The 22,395-nt window shown below is 47.2% G+C and overlaps 2 protein-coding genes across 3 annotated transcripts in view; both read right to left on the bottom strand.

Annotated features, from left to right (window-relative positions):
* The window catches only part of LOC144933065 (protein-tyrosine sulfotransferase 1-like), a 46,241-nt gene extending 40,725 nt beyond the window's left edge, over window positions 1-5,516 (bottom strand). Inside the window, exon 1 of one of the 2 annotated variants that reach the window (XM_078857560.1) lies at window positions 3,975-5,516. The gene's annotated coding sequence lies outside the window, so the exon portion shown is untranslated. Of the gene's footprint in view, window positions 1-3,970 lie in introns of both variants that reach the window. The other variant, XM_078857559.1, reaches the window with a different exon arrangement.
* Window positions 5,517-9,149: 3,633 nt separating this feature from the next.
* On the bottom strand, window positions 9,150-20,550 carry YWHAE (tyrosine 3-monooxygenase/tryptophan 5-monooxygenase activation protein epsilon). Its single transcript, XM_078857558.1, has 6 exons — window positions 20,370-20,550; window positions 15,296-15,495; window positions 14,757-14,863; window positions 13,929-14,135; window positions 12,955-13,091; window positions 9,150-10,572 (listed from the first exon to the last, which is right to left on the bottom strand). The coding sequence occupies exons 1-6, from the start codon at window positions 20,431-20,433 to the stop codon at window positions 10,517-10,519; spliced, it is 771 nt and encodes a 256-aa protein (XP_078713684.1). The 5' UTR covers window positions 20,434-20,550; the 3' UTR covers window positions 9,150-10,516.
* Window positions 20,551-22,395: the final 1,845 nt, after the last annotated feature.

Below are 22,395 nucleotides of genomic sequence, written 5' to 3'. Positions count from 1 at the left end.
ACCCCGTCTCATCCGGTCTCAGAAGCTCAACAGAGACGCATGTACGTATGTTGAACTTCTTTCGTATGTAGCTAACCGTGCTAATTGGAGGTGCGGGGGGAAGGACAACAAACTGAACACAAAAATCACTTTGAAGACCCTGGTTTGTATTTGAATGCGAGACTGCCTGGGAATGCCAGGTGCTACAGGTTTGGGCTATGCTGTGCAGCAGTGGTCAGTCGATGGCGGCAATACAGCGACGGTTTCCATTCGGAGAGTATATCATGAGTTTGCGTTGAATCAATCTCCGTGGAGCTCAGGGTGCCGAGCCCTCTCATAGGTGTGCGGTTCTCAACGGGCACTCAGATGTTCTCCCACATGCCCCCCCTGACTCAATGGAATTGGCGAAACATTCCAATGCAGGACCTGCCTGCATGCAAAAATAGCACCAACTCAGTGAAGCTTTCCTGGATACACTGTACTGTATAAAGGAATTCTTGGTTTTTTTTATATATATAAACCAGTCTTCAGCCAGGGGGCCAGTAATATTCTGTTAACGTTTAAAAACATTGTGTTTTCTTCATAGTTTGCAAATCTTCTGTGTAAGATCGATTAACACCACGACCACTTAATCTTGAATATCATAAATCACCTTCGCCCATGGTCAATCCACTGCTGAATGATAGCCTTCCCAAGCCATTGCCATCACTCGTGATCACGCGATGTAACAATCTTCCTAGCACCTGCATGTAGACCACATTACATCAATAATTTCTCCCCAAAATCTACAACTTTTATCCTTCAGCACAACATTCTTACGTTGTACAAGATGTCACGGTATGTTTTGCATTCAAAGAGGATCAACTCAAAACACAAAGAACTTTTAACTTGTGGCTATACCCCACAGCTTGCGTGTTCGAGGACGATCATAGTTCGCCATGCTGGTCAGTGTGGCCTGCTAAAGGTGAGCGGGTCAGGACCGGTTCAGATGTCTGTCACTCGTCCACTGCTATCAGCTGTGGCCAGGGACTTGAATTGACCGGGTTCGTTCAGAGGGCAGAACGCGACACCGCAGCACCTCCACTCCCCTCCTTTACGGGGACTCTGATACTCACGAACCAGTTAGGTTCCAGAGGATCTGTTCGTAAGTCGATTTGCTCGTAAGTCCCAACTTCACTCCCGTCGAGTCCAAACGTCTTGTACGGCGTGTACACTAAACACGGGGAATGGCTTTCAAAGTTGTATAATCTCCGGTAGATGTAGATGCCGCTGGGTTTTCACGTTCTGCAGATGTAGATGCCACCACCGGCATCTATTGCGCGGCGGTTGAACTTACGACTCTCGGTTTTGAACAAGCAACTGGACATACGGACAGGTTTGTTCGTATCTCTGCACATTCGTAAGTCGAGTGTTTGTAAGTAGAGACGTCGCTGTATCTCGATGTGCGTGTGTTTATGTCACTGTTACGACTAACACGCCATCCAGTAGCTAGAGAGCTTACGTGCACCTATGCCTATTTTTTTTTCATTTTCACATTTGCATTGTATGTACAGTATACATATGTGGAACTTCTTTCGCACCGTACGTAGCCAACAGCCGTTAAATAGTCCCGCAGCTTTCCTTAAGGAGAACCCTGTGTACTCGTTCTCTATAAACAAAAAAATAATCTATACAACGGAATCAAAATAAACGTACAATGCAAAGCGATCTATTTACACCAGAAAAGCCTCGCCAAGTCTCAAAACTCGGGGTTTGCTGTTGTTTTTTTGTGCGTTCCGTTCATTGTCCTACCCCCGCACCCCCACCCCACGGTTGGCCACGTACGGTGCGAAAGAAGTTCGACGTTCCATACGAGACTCCTTCGCAAGGAGGGTCCCAACAATGCAATGTCTGGCTGTCGCCTGATGAAGCTAGTTGTAATTACTGGCGAAATGTCGTACTCAGATTGTAAATGTTGTGGCTTGGTTCTCCAACACAACCGGTGTAGTGCTGTACGAGTGACGAATTGGCCACGTTCTGTTTGCGTGACAACCCTTACTAGTTGGCTGTGTCGGGTGGTGGCGGGTTTAACGACACATTTAGAAATTTACGCGATCTAACCCAAAACAAACTCTATTATGAATGCAATGTTTATGCGATTCGGTCAACATCATCAGAATGACGGCTTATAGCTCAGAAGAAGTGACACACACGTGTTACTGTAAAGGCACACATGCACAGAGCGCATGGCATGTCTCTGCACATGCAAACACAACACGTGTTTTAGTTCATCGGCCCCTTGACCCTCGGGACCAATGCCATGTATGCACGTTTAACTTCTTTCGCGCCGTACGTAGCCAACCTTGCTCATCTCAGGTGTCATCCAGTAGCATTTGCTTTAAGTAATCAAAACTCCGGACCGGTGTGCGACCGTCTGGGTCTGGTTATCAGCAGAGTCAGGCTTTGTTGTAGCAAATGCTGCCGGGCCACCAGATGTTATTGACCAGAGCACTTCATCTGAACAATTGGGATCCTGTTCAACGCAAGATACACCATCATCTAAGTGTGTGTGGTGTGTGTGTGTGTGGTGTGTCTGCTGGGTGTGTATGCTGTGTGTGGTGTGTGTGTGTGCTGTGTGTGTGCGGTGTGTGTGGTATGTGTGTGTGGTATGTGTGTGTGTGTTGTGTGTGTGGTGTGTGCTGTGTTGGTGTGCGTGCTGTGTGTGTGTGGTGTGTGTGTGTGCTGGGTGTGTGGTGTGTGCAGTATGTGGGTGTGTGCTGTATGTGGTGTGTGTGCTGTGTGGTATGTGTGTGTGTTGTATGTATGTGTGTGTGGTGTGTGCTGTATATGATGTGTGTGCTGTGTGGTATGTGTGTGTGTTGTGTGTATTGTGTGTGTGGGGTGTGTGTGGTATGTGTGTGTGGTGTGTGTGTGTGTGTGTGGTGTATGTGTGTGGTGTGTGTGGTGGGGTGTGTGTGATGTGGTGTATGTGTGCGTGGTGTATGTGTGTGTGTGCTGTATGTGTGTGTGTGGTGTGTGGTGTGCTGTGTGTGTGGTGTGTGTGTGGTGTGCTGTGTATGTGTGTGGTGTGTGTGGTGTATGTGTGTGTGTGTGTTGTGTGTGTGTGGTATGTGTGTGCTGTGTGTGTGTGCTGTGTGTGTGTGCTGTGTGTGTGTGCTGTGTGTGTGTGCTGTGTGTGTGTGCTGTGTGTGTGGTATGTGTGTATGTGTGTGCTGTGTGTGTGTGTGTGTGCTGTGTGTGTTGTGTGTGTGGTTTGTGTGTGTGGTATGTGTGTGTGGTGTGTGTGTGTGCTGTGGTGTGTGTGCTGTGTATGTGTGTGTGGTGTGTGTGTGATGTATGTGTGTGTGGTGTGTGTGTGGTATGTGTGTGTGTGGTATGTGTGTGTGTGTGTGTTCTGTGTTTGTGCTATGTGTGTGGTATGTGTGTATTTGTGTGTGGTGTGCTGTGTGTGTGCTGTGTGGTGTATGTGTGTGTGGTGTGTGTGCTGTGTGTGCGTGGTGTGTGTGGGGTGTGTGTGGTGTGTGTGTGTGTGCTGTGTGTGTGCTGTGTGTGTGTGCTGTGTGTGTGTGGTGTGTGTGGTGTGTGTGGTGTGTGTGTGGTGTGTGTGGGGTGTGTGTGGTGTGTGTGTGTGTGCTGTGTTTGTGTAGTGTGTGTGTGTGGTATGTGTGTGTGCTGTGTGTGTGTGGTATGTGTGTGTGCTGTGTGTGTGTGTGTGGTGTGTGTGGTGTGTGTGGTGTGTGTGGGGTGTGTGTGTGTGCTGTGTGGTGTGTGTGTGTGTGTGTGGTGTGTGTGGGGTGTGTGTGTGCTGTGTGGTATGTGTGCTGTGTGGTGTGTGTGGTGTATGTGTGTGCTGTATGTGGTGTGTGTGGTGTGTATGTGTGTGGTGTGTGTATGTGTGCTGTGTGTGTTCTGTGTGTGTGATGTATGTGTGTGATGTGTGTGGTGTGTATATGTGTGTGTGGTGTGTGTGCTGTGTGTGTGGCGGACACACCTACCGGTCAGTGAACAGACTCCATCTATCCGGACCAGCGGAGCAGCATCCAAAGAATCACCTCCAGGGCTTCGGTGCGTACAGACGGGACTGATGATGATGATGACGATACTGCTGCTGCTGATGATGATGCTGCTGCTGATGATGATGATGACGAAGATTACGAAGCCCTCTCCTGTCCTCCCGTCCTCACGGGCAAGATCGAAGGAGGCTGTCCACTCAGCTCCTCGGCATCCCCACACTCGGTGGAGCAATCCTCGGCGTGACCACCACCCCCACCCCCCCGAACCTCCCGCTCGCTCCCAGCCACAATCAGCAGCCCTCTCCTCTGCTCGCCCGGCAGGCGAAACGAAAGCAAAAATGAAGACGTGCGTTCGAATGTCTGTGTGTGTGTGCGTGTTCGTATAGTGTGTGGTGTGTGTACGTGTGGTGGTGGTGTGTGGTGGTGGTGTGTGGTGGTGGTGTGTGTTAGTGTGTGGTGTGTGTGTGGTGGTGGTGGTGTGTGCCTGTACGTGTGGTGGTGGTGTGTGTGTGTGGTGGTGGTCTGTGTGTGGTGGTGTGTGTGGTGGTGGTGTGTGTGTGTGGTGGTCTGTGTGTGGTGGTGTGTGTGTGGTGTCTGTGTACGTGTGGTGGTGGTGTGTGTGTGGTGGTGGTGTGTGTGTGTGTGTGGTGGTGTGTGTGTGGTGGTGGTGTGTGTGGTGGTGGTGTGTGTGTGTGTGTGGTGGTGTGTGTGTGGTGGTGTGTGTGTGGTGGTGTGTGTGGTGTGTGTACGTGTGGTGGTGTGTGTACGTGTGGTGGTGGTGTGTGTGGTGTGTGTACGTGTGGTGGTGTGTGTACGTGTGGTGGTGGTGTGTGTGGTGTGTGTACGTGTGGTGGTGTGTGTACGTGTGGTGGTGGTGTGTGTGGTGGTGTGTCTGTGGACGTGTGGTGGTGGTGGTGTGTGTGTGGTGGTGGTGGTGTGTGTGGTGGTGTGTCTGTGGACGTGTGGTGGTGGTGGTGTGTGTCTGTGTACGTGTGGTGGTGGTGTGTGTGGTGGTGGTGGTGTGTGTGTACGTGTGTGGTGGTGGTGGTGGTGTGTGTGTGTACGTGTGTGTGTGTCTGTGTACGTGTGGTGTCTGTGTACGTGTGGTGGTGGTGTGTGTGGTGGTGGTGGTGTGTGTGTACGTGTGTGGTGGTGGTGGTGTGTGTGTGTACGTGTGTGTGTGTCTGTGTACGTGTCCTGCACAACAGCAGCAGCAGCCGACACAGAGACGCAGCTCTCCGGCTCAGCCAGGCATTGTCAGGAGCCCTCCTTTCTTTCCTCCCCTTTCTTTCTTATCCGAAAACGAGCCGCCAATGTTGCTTGGTTATCTCCCGATGATGATCGATCACTGTTCTGCTGATGGTGATGGTGGTGGTGGCGATGCTGATGATGCTGATGATGATATCCGTTCGCTCCGACTTGCGCGCACAGACCTCGGGAGCTGGCGGATAAACGCGGGTCGGACTAGAAGATTCGCGGAGCGTGGAGCTAAAGACCGCTTGGGACAATTCTCAATTCGTGCGCCTTTTGGCATCATCTGGTCCAACACCATGTGAGACTAGGCTCTAAGGAAAGCTGTCTCGGTGTGGATCAATCCATTTCAAGGACAGTGCATACATTATCAGAGTTATGTTTTTTGTTTGCATTCTGACCGCAGGTATTGTGGTCAAAATGCAAACATGACTCCTTGTAAACAAAAAAGGTGTCAGATTTGTTGCCAGATGAAAGGGTAAAAAAACAATTATCACAATGCTCTCTCTTGGTTTGAAGCTTTCGTGACTGCAGGACTTACTCTGTGGTGCTTTTGGTAAAGTCACGTAGAAAGAAAATGAATTAAATAATAGAGTACGACGTTTCGATTGCAACACAAGCAACCGTCTTCAGGTCGAACTAAATTTGAGAGAGAGAGACAAAACACAGGCACGGAGACACACACACAGACACACAAGCAGAGAGAGACAACACAGACACAGAGAGAGACACACACAGAGACACAGAGAGAGAAACACACAATCAGAGAGAGACAACACAGAGACATACAGACACACAAGCAGAGAGAGACACACACAGAGACACACAGACAGAGACACACAACAGAGACACACAGACAAACACACGAGCAAAGAGACACACACAGAGACACAGAGAGAGACACACACAGAGACACACAGAGAGAGACACACAACATAGACACACAGACACACAGAGAGAGAGACAACATAGACACACAGAGAGACACAAGCAGAGAGAGACACACACACAGAGAGAGACACACACAGAGACACAGACACACAAGCGGAGAGAGACAACACAGAGACACACAGAGAGAGACACACACAGAGACACAGAGAGAGACACACAACAGTTTAACTCACATGAATAGTGAGTCAGGCTTTCGCGACTAATATCATCCATAATACAGGTTTTTGTTGTTGTTGGGTTAGATCGCGTGAATATATAAATATAAATAACACCGTGGTGTTGGAGAGCAAATCCACAACATTTATAATCAGATTGTAAATGTTGTGGATGAGATTGTAAATGTTATGGATGTTGCTGTACTTGTAACGAATTGGCACGTTCTGTTTACGTGACAAACCTTACTCATTGGCTGTGTCGGGTGGTGGCGGGTTTAACGACACATTTATATTGACGCGATCTAATTCCCCCCCCCCCAAATCCCCTTTGTATTATGAATTATCTCTGTGCTCGCAATGTGGTTTCCACTCACTTCAGGGGACACGGGGCCAGACGGGATATTAATTTGTTTTATTTGGGGGGTTTTAATGTTGGGAAATCACCGTGTCAAGGTGTAAACCGGCGACACGATCAGATCACTCCGTTATGTCTCCAGTCCATCAGTCACCTGCTGTTCTTGATCATTGTTATCAGACGGCATTTGTATTGTTTAAAGCAAGCAAACCTGGGACCCGTTCCGACCTCACTGAGTATCATGAACAGTCAGATTTGTTTGTTGTTGTTATGTTTACGCTTGCTCACAGAGACTTTTTTTTCTTCAGATAAGGCCCTGCCAAGTTTTTGAACGGTCACTGCAGAAGGTTAATTGCCCGAAACGTCGACAATTATATATTTTCGTTTTAAGGCCGCAGTGTTGAGCTGTTGTTGTTGTTGTTATTCAGCCCAGGACCAGCCCTGGTTTGAAATGAAGCCGTGGCGCGAATGATTAATTGAGCGGCCTGAGGTCGAGCAGTGGCGGCTTGGCCGAAACATTCCTCCTCGCAGATTGTGTGGACATCCAACAACAACAAATGGCACGAGTTGCGTGCGTAGTTGTGATATTTTTTTTCAAATCAAGATTGCTATTTTATTCAGTTAAAAGAACACAAAAAGTCGAAGCAAATATGCGTGGGGGTCTTTTAGTTTTTTTGTTGTTCGAAAACATATAATGGCCAAGACTCCCCCACCCATGGCATTAATGTTCTTAATGCTTTAGCAAAATTGGCGTTACATAATGTGGTGTGTTCAGGCGATATTGCATTCGTGTAGGTCCCGGTTTCAACGGACTCTTTATCAGGTTGTCAATAAACGCACTTATCTAAATATATCGTATATCTATCTGGGATAGCCTCAATGCGTCTAGAGACCTTTTTTCAGGAGGGTGGTGCTGCTGCTTCCTCTGGAATGTTTAGTCCCATTCCATGAAGGGGTGTTTTGCCTTCATGTGGGACGAAACTGGAGTAACCGGTAAAAGAAAAATTCCACTTGGGATATCCCACAGAGGGAGATTTCAAGAAGCAATTTCTGTACCGCCACCTTTTGGCAGTGGCAAAACAAGAATTAGCTACAACTTTAAACGGAGCTGGTGGAGACGAGTTGACGCCCCGCCTGCAATTGTTTTGCTATCATTACAGTCATTATTACATGATTTTTTTGCAATAATTACCAACGTACGAGATTATCGGAGCAACTAGAATTTTTTTTCGACGCAATTGTTTTACACTAAAGCCCGTGGTGTCATTTTGTCTTGACGTGACATCGCTCTGCCAGAAGCTACGAGTGTGCTTCTACTTGCTGGGAGTTGAAGCGGCAATGTTGTCCACCCTGCGGCGATGAACAAGGTGAGCATAGCCACTTGGAAGTGATTATCGCATTCCGAGACATCTGCTTCGGAGAGACAGCTACAGAAACACGTTTTCTTCGACCAAATTTGTCCGTTTCAAAACCCTATCACGTTCACGTTTGTCTGGTTTTACTTTCCTATGCTTTGGTCAGTCGTCTTCGATGTTAGCTTGTCCTTACCATATGTAGCAGGGTTCAGGAATGACGATAGCAGTTACGTAATGTGCGGCTTCTGCGGCACTGCCATTCAGAGCTGTTGTCAGCAAGCCAACCGGGCGTCAGACGCGGCCAGTTAATAAAGTGAATTACGTTAATTCTAAAAAAACACACGTTTGAAAGGTGGCTAATTTCAAATGTGTTTGAGTTTTATATAGCCGCAGAGAAACTACGCTTGCCTGGCGATTACACATTAACTCTCTAAACTGTAAGAATGCCGCTTTTTTACAGTTATAAAATAAGGCAAGTTGCAATATTGGTCAGCTACCGCCACCTGGTGGAAGAATACGGACATAAAAAATACGGGAAAATGGGAATAATAAACACGTCAAGTAACCGAAAATTTCATTCAAATACATCTTCTGGCTCAGCTGTCGAAGCACACCGCTGTTAATCTGGGTTCAAATCCAGTTTTTGGCCACTTAATATTAAACCCAAGTTCTCAAGTGCAGAAGGGCTGATGTATCTCAGCCTCATCGCCAACAACTTCACAAAAAGACATTAAGTTTGAATTTGCAGTTTGGAGAAATTACATCTGAAAATTGAAAATACATTGTCAGTTTGACTATCATGATACAAAATCACAGCAGTGTACTGCATGGTATGTAAATGATTTTTAAAAAGTTTAAAGAACTGTTATGGAGAGGTCATGTGTAATACTGTATATATTTGACTACACATGGTCTAAACTTGTCTGCAATATTTGCAAATGGAGTATCAATCTCACGCATGATAGAATAACTTGCAGTAAGACAAACAAATGTGTTAAATGAAGTGATGTTTAAATTAGTTGCTGGAAATGCCAACACTTTACCTTTACAATCAGACACCAGTAACACCACAATAATAGTAAATCCACAATTATTTCAGTCATCCAAAGGTTTAATATGACATTCAGGTTACACAAGAGCATTAAATGAACACAAACAGATTACAATAATAACCAGAACGAAAGCTCATTCGCCAGTGAACTTACATGCTACGACAGCAACACAAACACAAAGACCACAGGATTAATATTTAATATCAGCAAGTTCACAGAATCTTCGTAAAAATGTGATTAAACAGCTAGCGCCTAAAACATCACACCCAAGATTCAAGTACAAGTTATTTCCACTGCGCAGACATATACGGATCGCTGGCGACAGCACTGCACAGCCTAAAGCTTAGCAACTGTACCCACGTACTTGTGTCACGGGACGGGTTAAAAATGTTGCACACACTGCGTATTTGTGCAGGCATAGCGACATGTTCAATCATGCTGGAGCCGTTGCAACCCAAACCACTGAATTTGCCCAATTTTGGAATTAAACCTTACCTTTGAACCAATTTGTTCCCCCACCACCCCCCCCTCCCCCCCCCAATTGTTTTAAGCCAGTATATATCTGCCCCTTGCTCCGTTGTCTCAGCCAGCCAAAAGTTGTAAAACATCTTGCGTCTGATGCGGTCAGGTGCCACAAAGATCAATTACGCCTGGTTTTCCACGAAACCCTGCAGCACTAAGAGCCCTAACAAGCTACGATAGCGACTAAATGCAAAAAAGAGAGAAAAAAAACTGAGCAAAAGAGAATCAGAGAAAGCTTTGCGTGAGCAATTCCAGTTAGCCAAAACATCTCTTCACACTACACTCTTCAAAATTTGGCAAACAACAGTAAGCAAACAGTGTGGGGTTTGGGTATTCCCTCAACTGCTTACCGACTCGCATCTAAGTGATCAGCCATTGACAATTCATGTTACTTTGCCGATGTGCTTTAGCGGTCAGAACCTACTAAAAATCCTACTGCTTTATCGCAACATTACGGTTCGTGCGGCCATCGAGCGGTGGTATGGCACGAAAACCGCCGAGATGCTCGGGCTCGCTACGCCGCCACCCTTCGGCAAACTAAAAAGTGCACGCCGTTTTTTAAAACTGCGGCAACCGCCAGTCGCTAGCGCACAGCTTCGAGCAATATGCGCAATTGAGGGGGTGAACGTTTTGGGTTGAGGGTTTTAGGGGTGAGGGTCGGGGGGGGGGCTTAGAAAGTGAGAAATGAATGCAATGAGCCCTTCATGAACAGAGAAGAGCCAGGGATTTCCTTCCACTTTGTTTTGTGTTTTGATTCACAGCGTGCCCACCATTGAACCCCCACCTCCCTCGCGGGTGGAGGCGGCTGTGAGTGGGAGGCAGCACGGTGTCTGCTGGCTCGAGAGAGAGCGAGAGCTGTGTGGGCTGTGGGTAAATCTGGGGCTCAGTTGGCTTCATTTTCCACATCTTGCAAGGTCTCCTCCTTCGAATCCTCCTCCGCTGTGGGAGAAAGTGCAGGGAAGGGCACACAAGGACCAGCCACAAGTTCGCATCAGTCACGTGTCTTACTCGTGCCTGAACACGTCACAACACCCTTGAATGGTAAAAGCCAGAGTCGGCGACTCGCGATGCTGTAATACGCAAGTACGCATGTCATTAATTGCTTATTTCATATAGCATCATGCATGCTAATTGCATTTCACAAACGCTGAGGAACCAGACAAGCTGGAAAGGCAGTTGGGTGGTGAGCCTGCACCAACGATGTCCACGCTATGCTGTCCTTTAAATGTTTTCAGGCAAATAATGAGTGTTTATACATGTCGGAGGAAACTGGAGCACCTGGAGAAAACCCCCACGTGAGAGGGAACATGCTATCCCATACATATTAATTGGTGGCAGTGTGTTTAGAGCTGTTAACAAAAAACACATTTATCAACACTGAATTCAAAGGAATGGCCCTTCTTCAGAGAACATCATAACTGTCCCAAACAGCAAGGGACAGATAATATTAGTCTGCACTTTCCTGTACTGCCTTCTCCTGGCAAACCAGGATGCCCACGGGAAAGGAGTTTCTCATCATTTGTGTGACCAATCAGCCCTAGCCTCCACAATGCTGGAATACAGGAATGCGCCACCACCGCCTGGCCTGATGGCCAAGTAACGCCAAATGACTAAACTCCGAAAGAAACGCGAGCAACAGGGCGCACGTGCGGCGATGCGTAAATCGCGGAGGCCACAAGGTCTTCTGGCGACAGTCGGGTGGAGGAGCATTACATTTGTAGCGAAGGTGGCGACGGTGGAGATTAAATGCAGGCTGACCTAGATCCAGTGGTTTGAAATTTTTTACACCAAAAAGGCTCCGTTAAAAGATAAGATCCAGTTTAGGAATCTGGTAAGCATTGAGGGCAAATTGTGAGGCTGAGCCTCTCTAAGCTTGCAGTGGCTGGAAATTTTCAATTAGGGAAGAGGAATTAGAGAGCACACAGTACACAACTGGTGTGTTGGATCACTCAACTTGTCGACAAAAAAGTGCCTCACTTTGCAATGTTGAGGGAGCATGTTTTACTGAAATAGGCTCATTTTGCCAATGCATGCCATTTTAGAGACTACCTGTTAAATCATGATCAGCGGCATACACTTCAATTAAAATGAATGGATGGAATCCTTAGAAAAAGTAATGTTTTTTAAAAGGAACCAAATTGGCAGTGTAAGTTTGCTCATTATTTCTATTACAGCAATCTAAGCAAAGGATGCAATCTGTTCTAAGACATATTTATTGTGATATTTCATAACAAAACACTGGCACCACCATTAACTGTTTACTATAATCAACTCTATGCAGCACTAGCTGTTCCTGGGTATGCATACTTGTGAAGATAAACATCTGAGCATGCAGGTACAGTGAAACCCGCTTAAAATCCTCATTCTCCGAAGGTCACGCTGCAACAAACGCAGGTCTGGTGGTTGGAGACCAAAGCATCAAATTGAGTGCGTGCATGTGAAGAATGTACGCACATAAGCGCAAAAACAAAGAGGAATCTGCTTCTCGTGTACGGGTGAATGTAACAAAAATCAAAGCAAAAAAATATATTTTACGTCCAGTTTATTTCATCTAATTGATGGCGTTTGTGAAGGCGGTGTGCGGCACCTCCACTGCTGCCGATGAACAACCTCTTTTTTGGGCAGTGGTTTAGGACGGAAGAGAATGGCAGGCACATGCGAGGGGCGTTAGCCTCTTGTATGCCGAAATGTACACCGTCCTGAGCCGTCTAACGGCAAACGCACATCAGTGCCGCCACAATTCAGAGCGCCAACCAGTGTGCACGCATCGATATCCAATCGTCTTCAGCAACTTTATGGTGCGCGAGTGCAATGGAGCGCGCTCCACATTGTGCGAAACATTTATGGAAACGTCCCCCTCTCGCCTGAGGTTATGTTGCAATTTTAAACATTAGAAAAACACGACAACAAAACAGCACATTACATAGCCGCAGGTGAGCGATTAACCACCCGCATTCGTACAAGGTGTGGCGATCATTTTATATGGCTCTTCACAAATCTGACTTTGTTACATTAATATAGTCTTACACCGTGTGGCTATTTGCTACTTCTACTAAAGTACATTAAATAATTCTCCCTCGTTTAAAGCAGTTTGTGCTCTATTTTTGTCCAGTAACCTTTTTGTGCGTGGTGTAACGTGTCATTTCCTGTAGAAGTTAACGTCTTGACGTTTTCGAATACCTATACCTCAATACCCAGCGAGTCGGACGTGCGCCATTGCACTACAAAATCAAAGCGGACACTTCAGAGGTAGTGACGTGGCCGTCGACGCGGAGTAACTGGAAAGGACAGACGGAGACCGACATTGGGCTTGCCACTTACCATCGCCCTGCATGTCGGACGTCCACAGTGTCAGGTTGTCCCTCAGCAGCTGCATGATGAGCGTCGAGTCCTTGTAGCTCTCCTCGCTCAACGTGTCCAACTCAGCGATGGCATCGTCAAACGCCGCCTTGGCCAGTCTGCACACGAGCGCAGGGCCACGCCGCGTCTTAACAAACGAGCTCAGCACGCAGGCGCACATGCAATCTGACCCCTTGACCTGACTTTCATGGGGCCTCAGCTTCTATTGTCACACAAAATCGTTACGGTGAACTTTTGTACACGTATAGGTCTTTTTTTTTTTCTCTAGCTGGACAAAGAATGTTTTATTATAATGCGGAGTATTTCTAAGCTCAGTCTCACCAGGCTATACATGAGCTCGACCAATTTAAAAATAGACCCAACAATGTAAAAAAAAGAACAGGTGACAGTTGGTGCCTACATCAATGTGTAAAAGTAGGACATTTCATACCACGAGGCACCAATAATAGTAGAGTTATAGAGCTAGATTATACTGATGATCCCCAATAATGGTACATTTCCTTTACTTCAAATAAAACATCTTTAATCTTATCGTCAATCCAATGCAAAATGAAGGTCTCCCCACACTGTGTTGGTCATAGTGATTGTTTTACCAAACTTTACCCTACTGGTCAGTGCAGATTGATCACAGCGGGTGCCCAGGATCGGTACAGATATCACTTGCCAACAATGTCCACCAAGGCCAACAATCAAATTCGGGACCAGGTTCATAGTGCGGCGTGGTAACCACTGTGCCCGCCACTGCCCCCCCCCCTCTTTTATTCCGCATAGCTGTACAATGTAAATGGTTTGAAATATCCACGGGACAACATTTTAATCTGCCGGCTTCGACTGTTGCACTCACACATGCGCTTGCTCCGCTCCAGTGAGCCTTGCCTAAAAGCATCAACGGGAAATAACGCCGCACAACTTAGGTGGGCGCGTGGCCAGGTAACCTGCAGGCGCGGTCGGGCGAGTTGAGGATCTCGTAGTAGAAGACCGAGAAGTTGAGCGCGAGGCCGAGGCGGATGGGATGCGTGGGCGGCAGCTCGGTGGTGGCGATGTCACTCGCCGCCTTGTACGCCACCAGGCTGTTTTCCGCCGCCTCCTTCCGGTCGTTGGCCGTGGTGAACTCTGCCAGATACCGGTGATAGTCGCCCTTCCTACATAAACAGCAAGGTGTAAAAAAAATTAAACAAGAAAATTATGGGATCGCTTGGACAGAGGCACAACCCCAGATAAACAAAAAATAATACTGTAGTCTTCATTAACATTGCCTTTATAATTAAGTACAAAAATATAACACGCTGACAATTTAAACAATGGTGTTTCTTTGAAACAAAGCGATGGCAAAGACATTGACTGCTGTGTCGTTGTTGATGGCTCTTTACACTGTCACGCACCTATGAAGGCTGGAAAGGGTCTGCTCTCCTTTATCCACCAATGGAAAACTATTTATACGTCTGATAAGAGCTTGGCAACTCACCTATGATACCCCAGTTTTTCTCAGCGCCCCAACAGTCTAATCCAGTTAACCTCTCCCTACTCTCAATCTCTGTTTAAAAGATGGACCATGGCTCGAAGTGGGTCAACCTATTGTCCACTTCTGTTGTAAGGCAATGTTCATGAGGAGGGGTAGGAACAAAATGATGTACACATTTAGCTAAATTAAGCAATTTCTCCATAGCTGTGTGGCACTTCGTAGATGAAATGAACTTCTACAAAGGAATTTAACACTTTGCAGTCCTTCACTGCGCTCGAGGTAAAAACTGGGCGAGGCTCACATTTTGTAGTAGAAGACTTTGGACTCGCCAGTGGAGGCGGTGGGGATAAGGTGCTTATCTAGAACGTCCAGGATGTCGCCGCAAATTGACTTCAACTCTTTCTCCACCTGCGTGGGCACAAAAGACCTGTAATTTAGACATTTGTGTAGTGCTGCACCGATGCGAAAAAGAGACCAAAATCGCACAAGCCACATGTTGTCATGATCCTCGGGATGGCAAATGGCAAAGATGACAGTGACCTTGAAAGTGCATTCGATTTCTAACGCTGCAAGCGGCCGAAAAAAGAGACAGGTTTACAGAAAAATATCGTGCTAACGTTCAAAATGTTTACTTAATTGCCGTACATTTACATTTTTATCTCATCACGTATAATTATCTTTGCGCGTGTACACGACCTTTTTATTGTTTATTCAAATAGCTTCAAGCGGCATCTATTTTTACTATGACTGTCGAACAAAATTTGACTGCCACCAATGAGCGTGGTCCCACATCCTGGCCGAAGCCGACACCCCCAATCCACTACCCAAGGTTCAGCTCACCATCTGCCGGTACTCGCGGATGAGCTTGAGCTTCTCCTCGCCACCCTTGCTCTCCTCCTTCTGCTCGATGGACGAGATGATGCGCCAGGACGCACGCCGCGCCCCGATCACGTTCTTGTAGGCCACCGACAGCAGGTTCCGCTCCTCCACCGACAACTCCACGTCCAGCGCCGCGACCTTCTTCATGCTCTCCACCATCTCTGTGGGAACCGACACCAGGCCAGTTGACTACACCGCCATACGTCGTTTCTCAAGGGACGTTTGCGCTGTCAGCGCTCATTTGCAGCGAGACGTCTCCTTACGTGTGCCGGGCTAAAAGCGCCTCCAAGCTCTTGAAAGGGAGACGGGGAAAATGGCCACGAGTGAACGCACGGCAACATCTACAAATGCCTCCATTTTCTGCAGTGGCCTACGCGAGTCCACAATTCTGTACGCGACACATTGTATTTTACACATCACATAGGTAGCATTGCAAATGGAGTCCCCTTTGGGAATTCCCACAACCCAACCCCCGCCTCCAATCGGCACGACGCCCCTGCAGCTACCTTATTTTTCTTTCTGACAAAAAGCAATCTTCCTTGCATGTAAACATGCAGTGTACACAAGATGCCATTTGATACTGCAGTACACAGGAAACAGTGGGAATATATTTCCTTTTGCTTGGGATTTTAACTCGCTCCGATATGACTGAGATTTTTTTTGGGAGCCCCAACCAAATGAATTGTTTATCATGTGGCTTTTGCAATGCTGTCTCTCTTCCTCTCAATTGCTCAGACACTCTAATGTACCTAATATTCTCAAAGAATAATATGTCACGTATCTGCCAATCACACATTCGTATTGTGTGGGTCAAGTACACTCATAACATCTAACATTGACAAATAAGTGTCACAGCTTGGCAGCAATGCATAGCCAGAGTAAACACTATTAAAGAATACCAAATTTGAATTCACCAGTATATATTTACCAAAAGTGAGCAATGAAAAATATAAAATTGACCCGCTCTTCAAAACTGCATCAATAGCACAAATTGTAACCTATTTATTACCTTGCTTTTATCAAGTTCAAGTGATTACACACCAACAATATTAGATACCTGACAAATAACAATGGTTAAAGTATTATTCTCCACACCACAATGACTGCGGCACATGGTGCTGGCTTGGTCACTTGGTTGTGCCACACACTCGTACCAACCAGCGTGGCGCACGCGTGCATGCCCCCCCCCCCTCCGCCGCTTTGAGCATGGTCGTCGACGCGTCCTTGCACATCTTGGGAGGCACGACCAATTACTCTAATGAGTTTCCCCCCTTGACCCTGGGGGCCCAGTCACTCTGCTTCCTAGAACTTGTCAAGCAATTGCATTCAAAATACTAAATTTAAGGAAATGGCACGGGAGATGCACAGCGAAACAGAGGCACCGGCCTTGGAAGGTGGGGGGGGGGAACGAGATAAGGCAAGGAGGTAGAATGAAATGAAAGAAAGGTTTTTGAGCAGATATATCAAAACAGATTGGTAGGCATCACGTTTTGAAAATAGATATGTAGATGGGCAGGGCAGTCGAAAAAAGATTAAGCAGACTTAGAAGGTTGCAGATGCGAGTTCAAGATAAGTATATGGCAGGTCTGCGAGGTGGCATGGAGATGGCAGTACATAAATGGATTCTAATATATATCTCTATATTGCACTTTGAGTTGTTACTCTTTCTGATACAAAGATTTTTCTCCAGGTACTCCAGGATGTTTGATCAATTCTATTGACCAAACGTCCCAATTCAGAATTCTCCTAAATAAATTAGTCCTGAGACTCGGCGAGACTGTCCTGGCAAATAAAGAGAGCACGTCATGAAGCACCGCAAATCAGAACCTAAGGAGGCGAGGTGGGCGCGAGGCTTGGCAGGGAGGGCATCAGGGTAGCGAGGGGCAACAACGCTTCGGCATCACGGTTGCCATGCACACCAGCAGTGTGCACAGTGGATGCGGTGCAGCAAAAACCAGAGAAGGCTTGAGAGCCAGAACCATGCAGCCAATTGATGCCCATTCCTACGGTGCCCAGCTAAATCGCTGCAGGGTCATTGATTACAAACACAGTAATATTATAAAAAAAAAATGAACTGCAATACAGTGTTGCTCACACGGTGACATACACACAAATGACAATTCATCGGCAGTAAATAAAGGCACAACACATTCTGCAAGCTAATTTCTACTCTTGCTGGGAATCATATTGCATGCACACGTGTCTTATAAAGTAATGAAACACTGTGTACTGTACAGTATTATACAGATACTTGTGGTATAATTACACAGAGTATACGCATGCATGCTCTGTATAATACGTGATTACAGAAAGCGTGACTTCACATTCCATTACAGCTATTGTATTATTGAGGACTCCTATTTTATATTCAAAAAGGCTGTGTCTCTAGGCAATGCTCACCTCTACTAGCACGATATTACACACTACAGTGCACGGTAATGAAGAGGCAGCAGTGGTGTGTGCTATGAACCCCGGAAAATGAGTTTGATTCCCGACCACCGCTGACATCAGTGGCGAGTGATATCAGAAACGGTCATGGGCCCAATCATCACCAATCTGGCCTGGTCAAATAACCCACATGACCAACACGGCGTGTTGAATTGACGAAGGACTGTCAACTATTACGTTAGTATTGTGCCACGCTACTATAAGTAAAGCTGTTATGAGCACACGAGTACAATGCATTGCTTAAGATAACACGCGGCGTTACACAGTCCTAAGCACAACCGTTGTATCCAGGTCTCTGCCATTGCTGCTGATGCCACCACACCTCGCCATCCCCTCTCCAACCTTCCTTCTTCCAGGTCAAGCAGCTGTCAAAAAAGTCCGGCAATTGCCCTCTCCAAGATCCGTTATGGCCCGAGTATGAGCCATTGTTAAAGTATAAGACAATGCATGACAGAGTAATAACGCAGCATGGCAAGCGGTGCTTTAGTATATGCACGTGTATGACCCTTTTGTCAATACGATTCTGGATGAAGACCTCCCCAAATCGGAAAAATAGAATCTTCGGATAAGGTATTGTTGGGTCACCCCTTCAAGCACTATCATCCATGCTCAAACCTGCTTAGCTTCTGAGATCTGGCTAGATCAGGCAAATTCTGGGTTATTTATCATAGGCAGATTTAGTTCTTTGCAAACATGATTGTTATTCTTACTTTGTGAATTCATGACGTGGACAAATGGGAACGGCAACTCATGTAACAACCGTTGACCTATTGTTTCAGGTGGTCCGGTTGGGTTGGAGGGAGGGTTGTAGCCGATTGCGTAAGATCGGTGTAAAAAATACCCAGTTTCACGCGAGTATCAAGTGTAAAATAAGGACAATTCGAAATGGGACATTCTTCTCTTTTTGGGACTAGGCCCTAAAGAAGGCTGTCTCTGGTGTAGGCCAATCAGTTTCAAATAAAATGCATTTTTGTTTGCATGTTCACCACAAGTTTCGTGCGTGGTTAATGTACGAATTGATTCCTTGCAAAAGGTGTCTATTTGGTGTTTGAACATCTTGACACATCCTCTTTTATTGCCAGAAAGGGTAAATCACATTATTATTTGTTCATACAAGAACAATTCGCTTACGCCGTTTAATTGAACCGGCTTCTGGAAATGAATCTTGGGCGGTCTTTGCGCCCTACTTTTCTTTGCATTCCAGGTATTGCACAAAAAAGAGACCTCTGTCTCAAAGGGCTCACACATGGCTCCAATTAATGTCACTATACAGTATCTATTGTGTGTGTAAAATGATATGCCTGTGGCCAAATCACACGGACATCGCCTGGATCTGTTGACCACCGTGTATAATCGGTGCTATTGGCTGCGGCGTGGCTCCCTGCTGACCATCAGCAGCTGGAAAGTGCAGCACAATCCATCGTTGTGCTGTGCTTCTATGCTCCCAATGCCTTCACCAGCGTGGTCAAATAACCCCCCCCCCCACCACCTCTCTCTCTCTCCAAAAGAGTTACAAAAGTACCTTCAATGTTAAGTGTAATTATAATGGAAGTTAAATTAAGGTACTGTATTGTATGGCCGTCTTTTGTGGGTGGCATTCTGCACGTTTCCCCTATCAGCACGCACGGGGAAGGGCATGCGGCTACCGACACAGGCGAGGAAACGGGGGGTGGGGAACCCCCCTCAATATGTAATAGAAGATTAAGTGACAACCATTTCATTAAAACAATAACGGCATTGGCGATATGTTAGTTTTAATAAGCGTCGCCTCCACCGGACACACAAACACCGTCCCCAACTTCCAGATCGCACGCATCTCCATCAACGCCTGTCAACGCACAATCCACGGAATCCCACACCCCCCCCCCCAAACCTCCCTATTGGGGACACGTACGACTTATTTAGTGTAAAAAAAATATTTAGTGCGGTTTTTTACGGACACCATTGACCGATCGTTATTTATTTCATTTAATCTTCAACGCTTCCCACACCACCACTCCACCACCACCACACCACTCCACCACACCACTCCACCACCACACCACTCCACCACACCACCACCGCCACCCCAACCGCCACCACCACACCACCACACACCACCACCACACACCACCACTCCACCACCACCACACCACTCCACCACACCACCCCAACCGCCACCACAACCGCCACCACCACACTACCACCACTCCCCTCCATGCGGTTAGAAAGACTCGAGCAGCAATAGGGCGGTGATGCGGCCAAAGTGCTCCACGATTCCTGCCACCCCAACGCCTTTTCTAATGAACGCGAGGCCCACGAAAGCCACGCGAACCCATCAAAAACATGTCATCACCAACGTCCCGACACGCGTTTAACGAAACGATAATCAACGCAGATGGGGTAGGGGGCCGTCTCTGGACGCACAAAGAGGTAACCATGTACGTGCGACCTATTTGCGTCCCGTGGAAGGAGACGCGATTTGTCTCGCAGCCGGGGGGGCGACTCTCTCGCTCGCTCGGCGAGTCGCCCCCCCGGCCGCGAAAGAGACGGCGCTTCGCCCTCTCATTTTCACTCGAATTTATAATCACTTAAAACAACCACGTACCGTCGTAGCGCTCGGCCTGTTCGGCCAATTTGGCCTTGTACACTTGATCCTCCTTGTCCTCCATGACGGATGGCGCGTTTTGACGGTGGATTCCAATCGGATTCTCCGTCGCTTTAATTTGTTTATTTTCTCCGCTTCGCTCTCGCCCGACGATCAAGATGGCCGAAAGTAGCGCCGGGGCCGCGGTGGTGGCTGGGGGGTGGGGGCCGGCTGAGGGGGGGGGGGGAACTTCCACCCAAGCCCCACCCCTCAACCCCCGCGCCCCGCCCCCCGAGTTTCAAATCCCTACATCGCATCGACACGGCCGAGCGCGCCCCCCTTCCCATTGGATTGGCTGGTGAGAGCCCTCGTCCAATCACGGCCAATGGTGGTGGGGGGGGGGTCGGTCACGTGACGCGCACCGGGCAATGGCGTTCGTCGAAGGCGTCCGATCCGCTCTGCGAAATCCAACGGCGGCGGTCGCGCGCGCGCCGGGAGCGGGGAGGCGGTTGCTAGGCGACGCGTTTGCGTCATCGGTAGGGCGGGGGGGGGGCGGCGGGGGGGGCGGGGGCACGTTCCGGTGACGTCAGCGCGGCAAGCCATGGGCGGGGCGCGCGCGCGCGGGTTGGTGGGTGGGTGGGGGCAGAGAAGGAGCGGTTGGTGGGCGGGGGGTCGAGTTGCCATGGATACCGGCGAACCCACTGACGTCATGCGCAATTCTGCACTGAGGCAATTCGCTGATGCGATTCGCCTTTAAACGTTTCCCCGTGCGGCTGATTGATGTCCCGTCACTCACCAAAATTAAAAATATATATTTATATTCTAGATTTGAAGCTTTCGTGACTGCAAGGATTCATACTCTTAGGTTTTTTCGGTAAAGTCACGTAGGCAAAAAATAATTAATTAATTAGATAACTAAATAACACAAATTTGACATTAATTATATTATTTTTACCGAAAAAACCTAAGAGTATATATGTATACACGAGCTAGCAGTGCATGCGTCCTTGCTCACTCTGTGATCTGATCCGCATGCCACGCGTTGCCCTGCGGCAGTTTGGCCCCGGAACGAGTGTCTCGCCGTGAAAATTGTCCATGGTGATACATAAATTAGGATGTTTAAAAAATACATATCCCGCTTCCAATTAGCAGCAATGTGTGCGAGATGATTACACTCTTGGGGATAAAACTAGAAGTTCTCTTCTCATGCATTGCCGATCTATTTTGAATCCTAAGTAGATCGTTAACTTCCTGCATCCTAAATCAGAATCACGTTACTGTAGTGTACGGCAGGTCTCCAAAAATGCACCCTCCAATAATCCACAAAGTTGTGTAATTCACGAATAACCCGCCGTTTTCGGCTTTTGTAATCTGAGGGGTGGGACCGTTGATCCTGAAATCCATAAAAATATCGAATATCTGGATTTCTTCCAGTATTTATCCGGGAATCCGCATCACACCGCGTCGGTACAAGACACTTCGCGGATTATGGGACCAACCACGACGGTGTGCCGCAGAATTTTCTTGCTGTGGTTGTCCCACCTGATGAAGTTCGCTTGTGTTGCGATCGAAACGTCGTGATTTGTTTTCTTTTATACCTACGTGACTTTACCGAAAGAACCAAGGAGTATGGATTCCTGCAGTCACGAAAGCTTCAAATCAAGATTGGTGTACCACAGATTATGGGATCTGCGATATGCCCCCCAAATATCAATGTGGATAATTGGAGTCGTGCTGTATTACACAAATTAGGGACATCTGCATTTTTATCCTGGTTGTAAATAGCATACTTTTTTGTAAGCACGTTTTGTCATCTGCCCTATCAATTTTCCTAAATATTAATCAAATAAACATTGCTCATTCGAACAAAAATTTATAATTGGAAACCAGGAGAAAAGTACAAACTCAGCATATATCGTAATAGGCGACAAACCCGTACGTACCCCGGTTGCTACAAAAAAGAAACACTTTGGAACATTGAGAAATCTGCTTCAACTCAAAACAAAGAAAGCATCCACGAATTCAATTGCGGGACAAAGTGCAATGT

Source organism: Lampetra fluviatilis, chromosome 6, assembly GCF_964198595.1.
Source record: "Lampetra fluviatilis chromosome 6, kcLamFluv1.1, whole genome shotgun sequence".
NCBI classification, from domain to species: Eukaryota; Metazoa; Chordata; class Hyperoartia; order Petromyzontiformes; family Petromyzontidae; genus Lampetra; species Lampetra fluviatilis.
The sequence above is the reverse complement of the archived record's forward strand: the minus strand, read 5'-3'. Positions and strand labels throughout refer to the sequence as shown.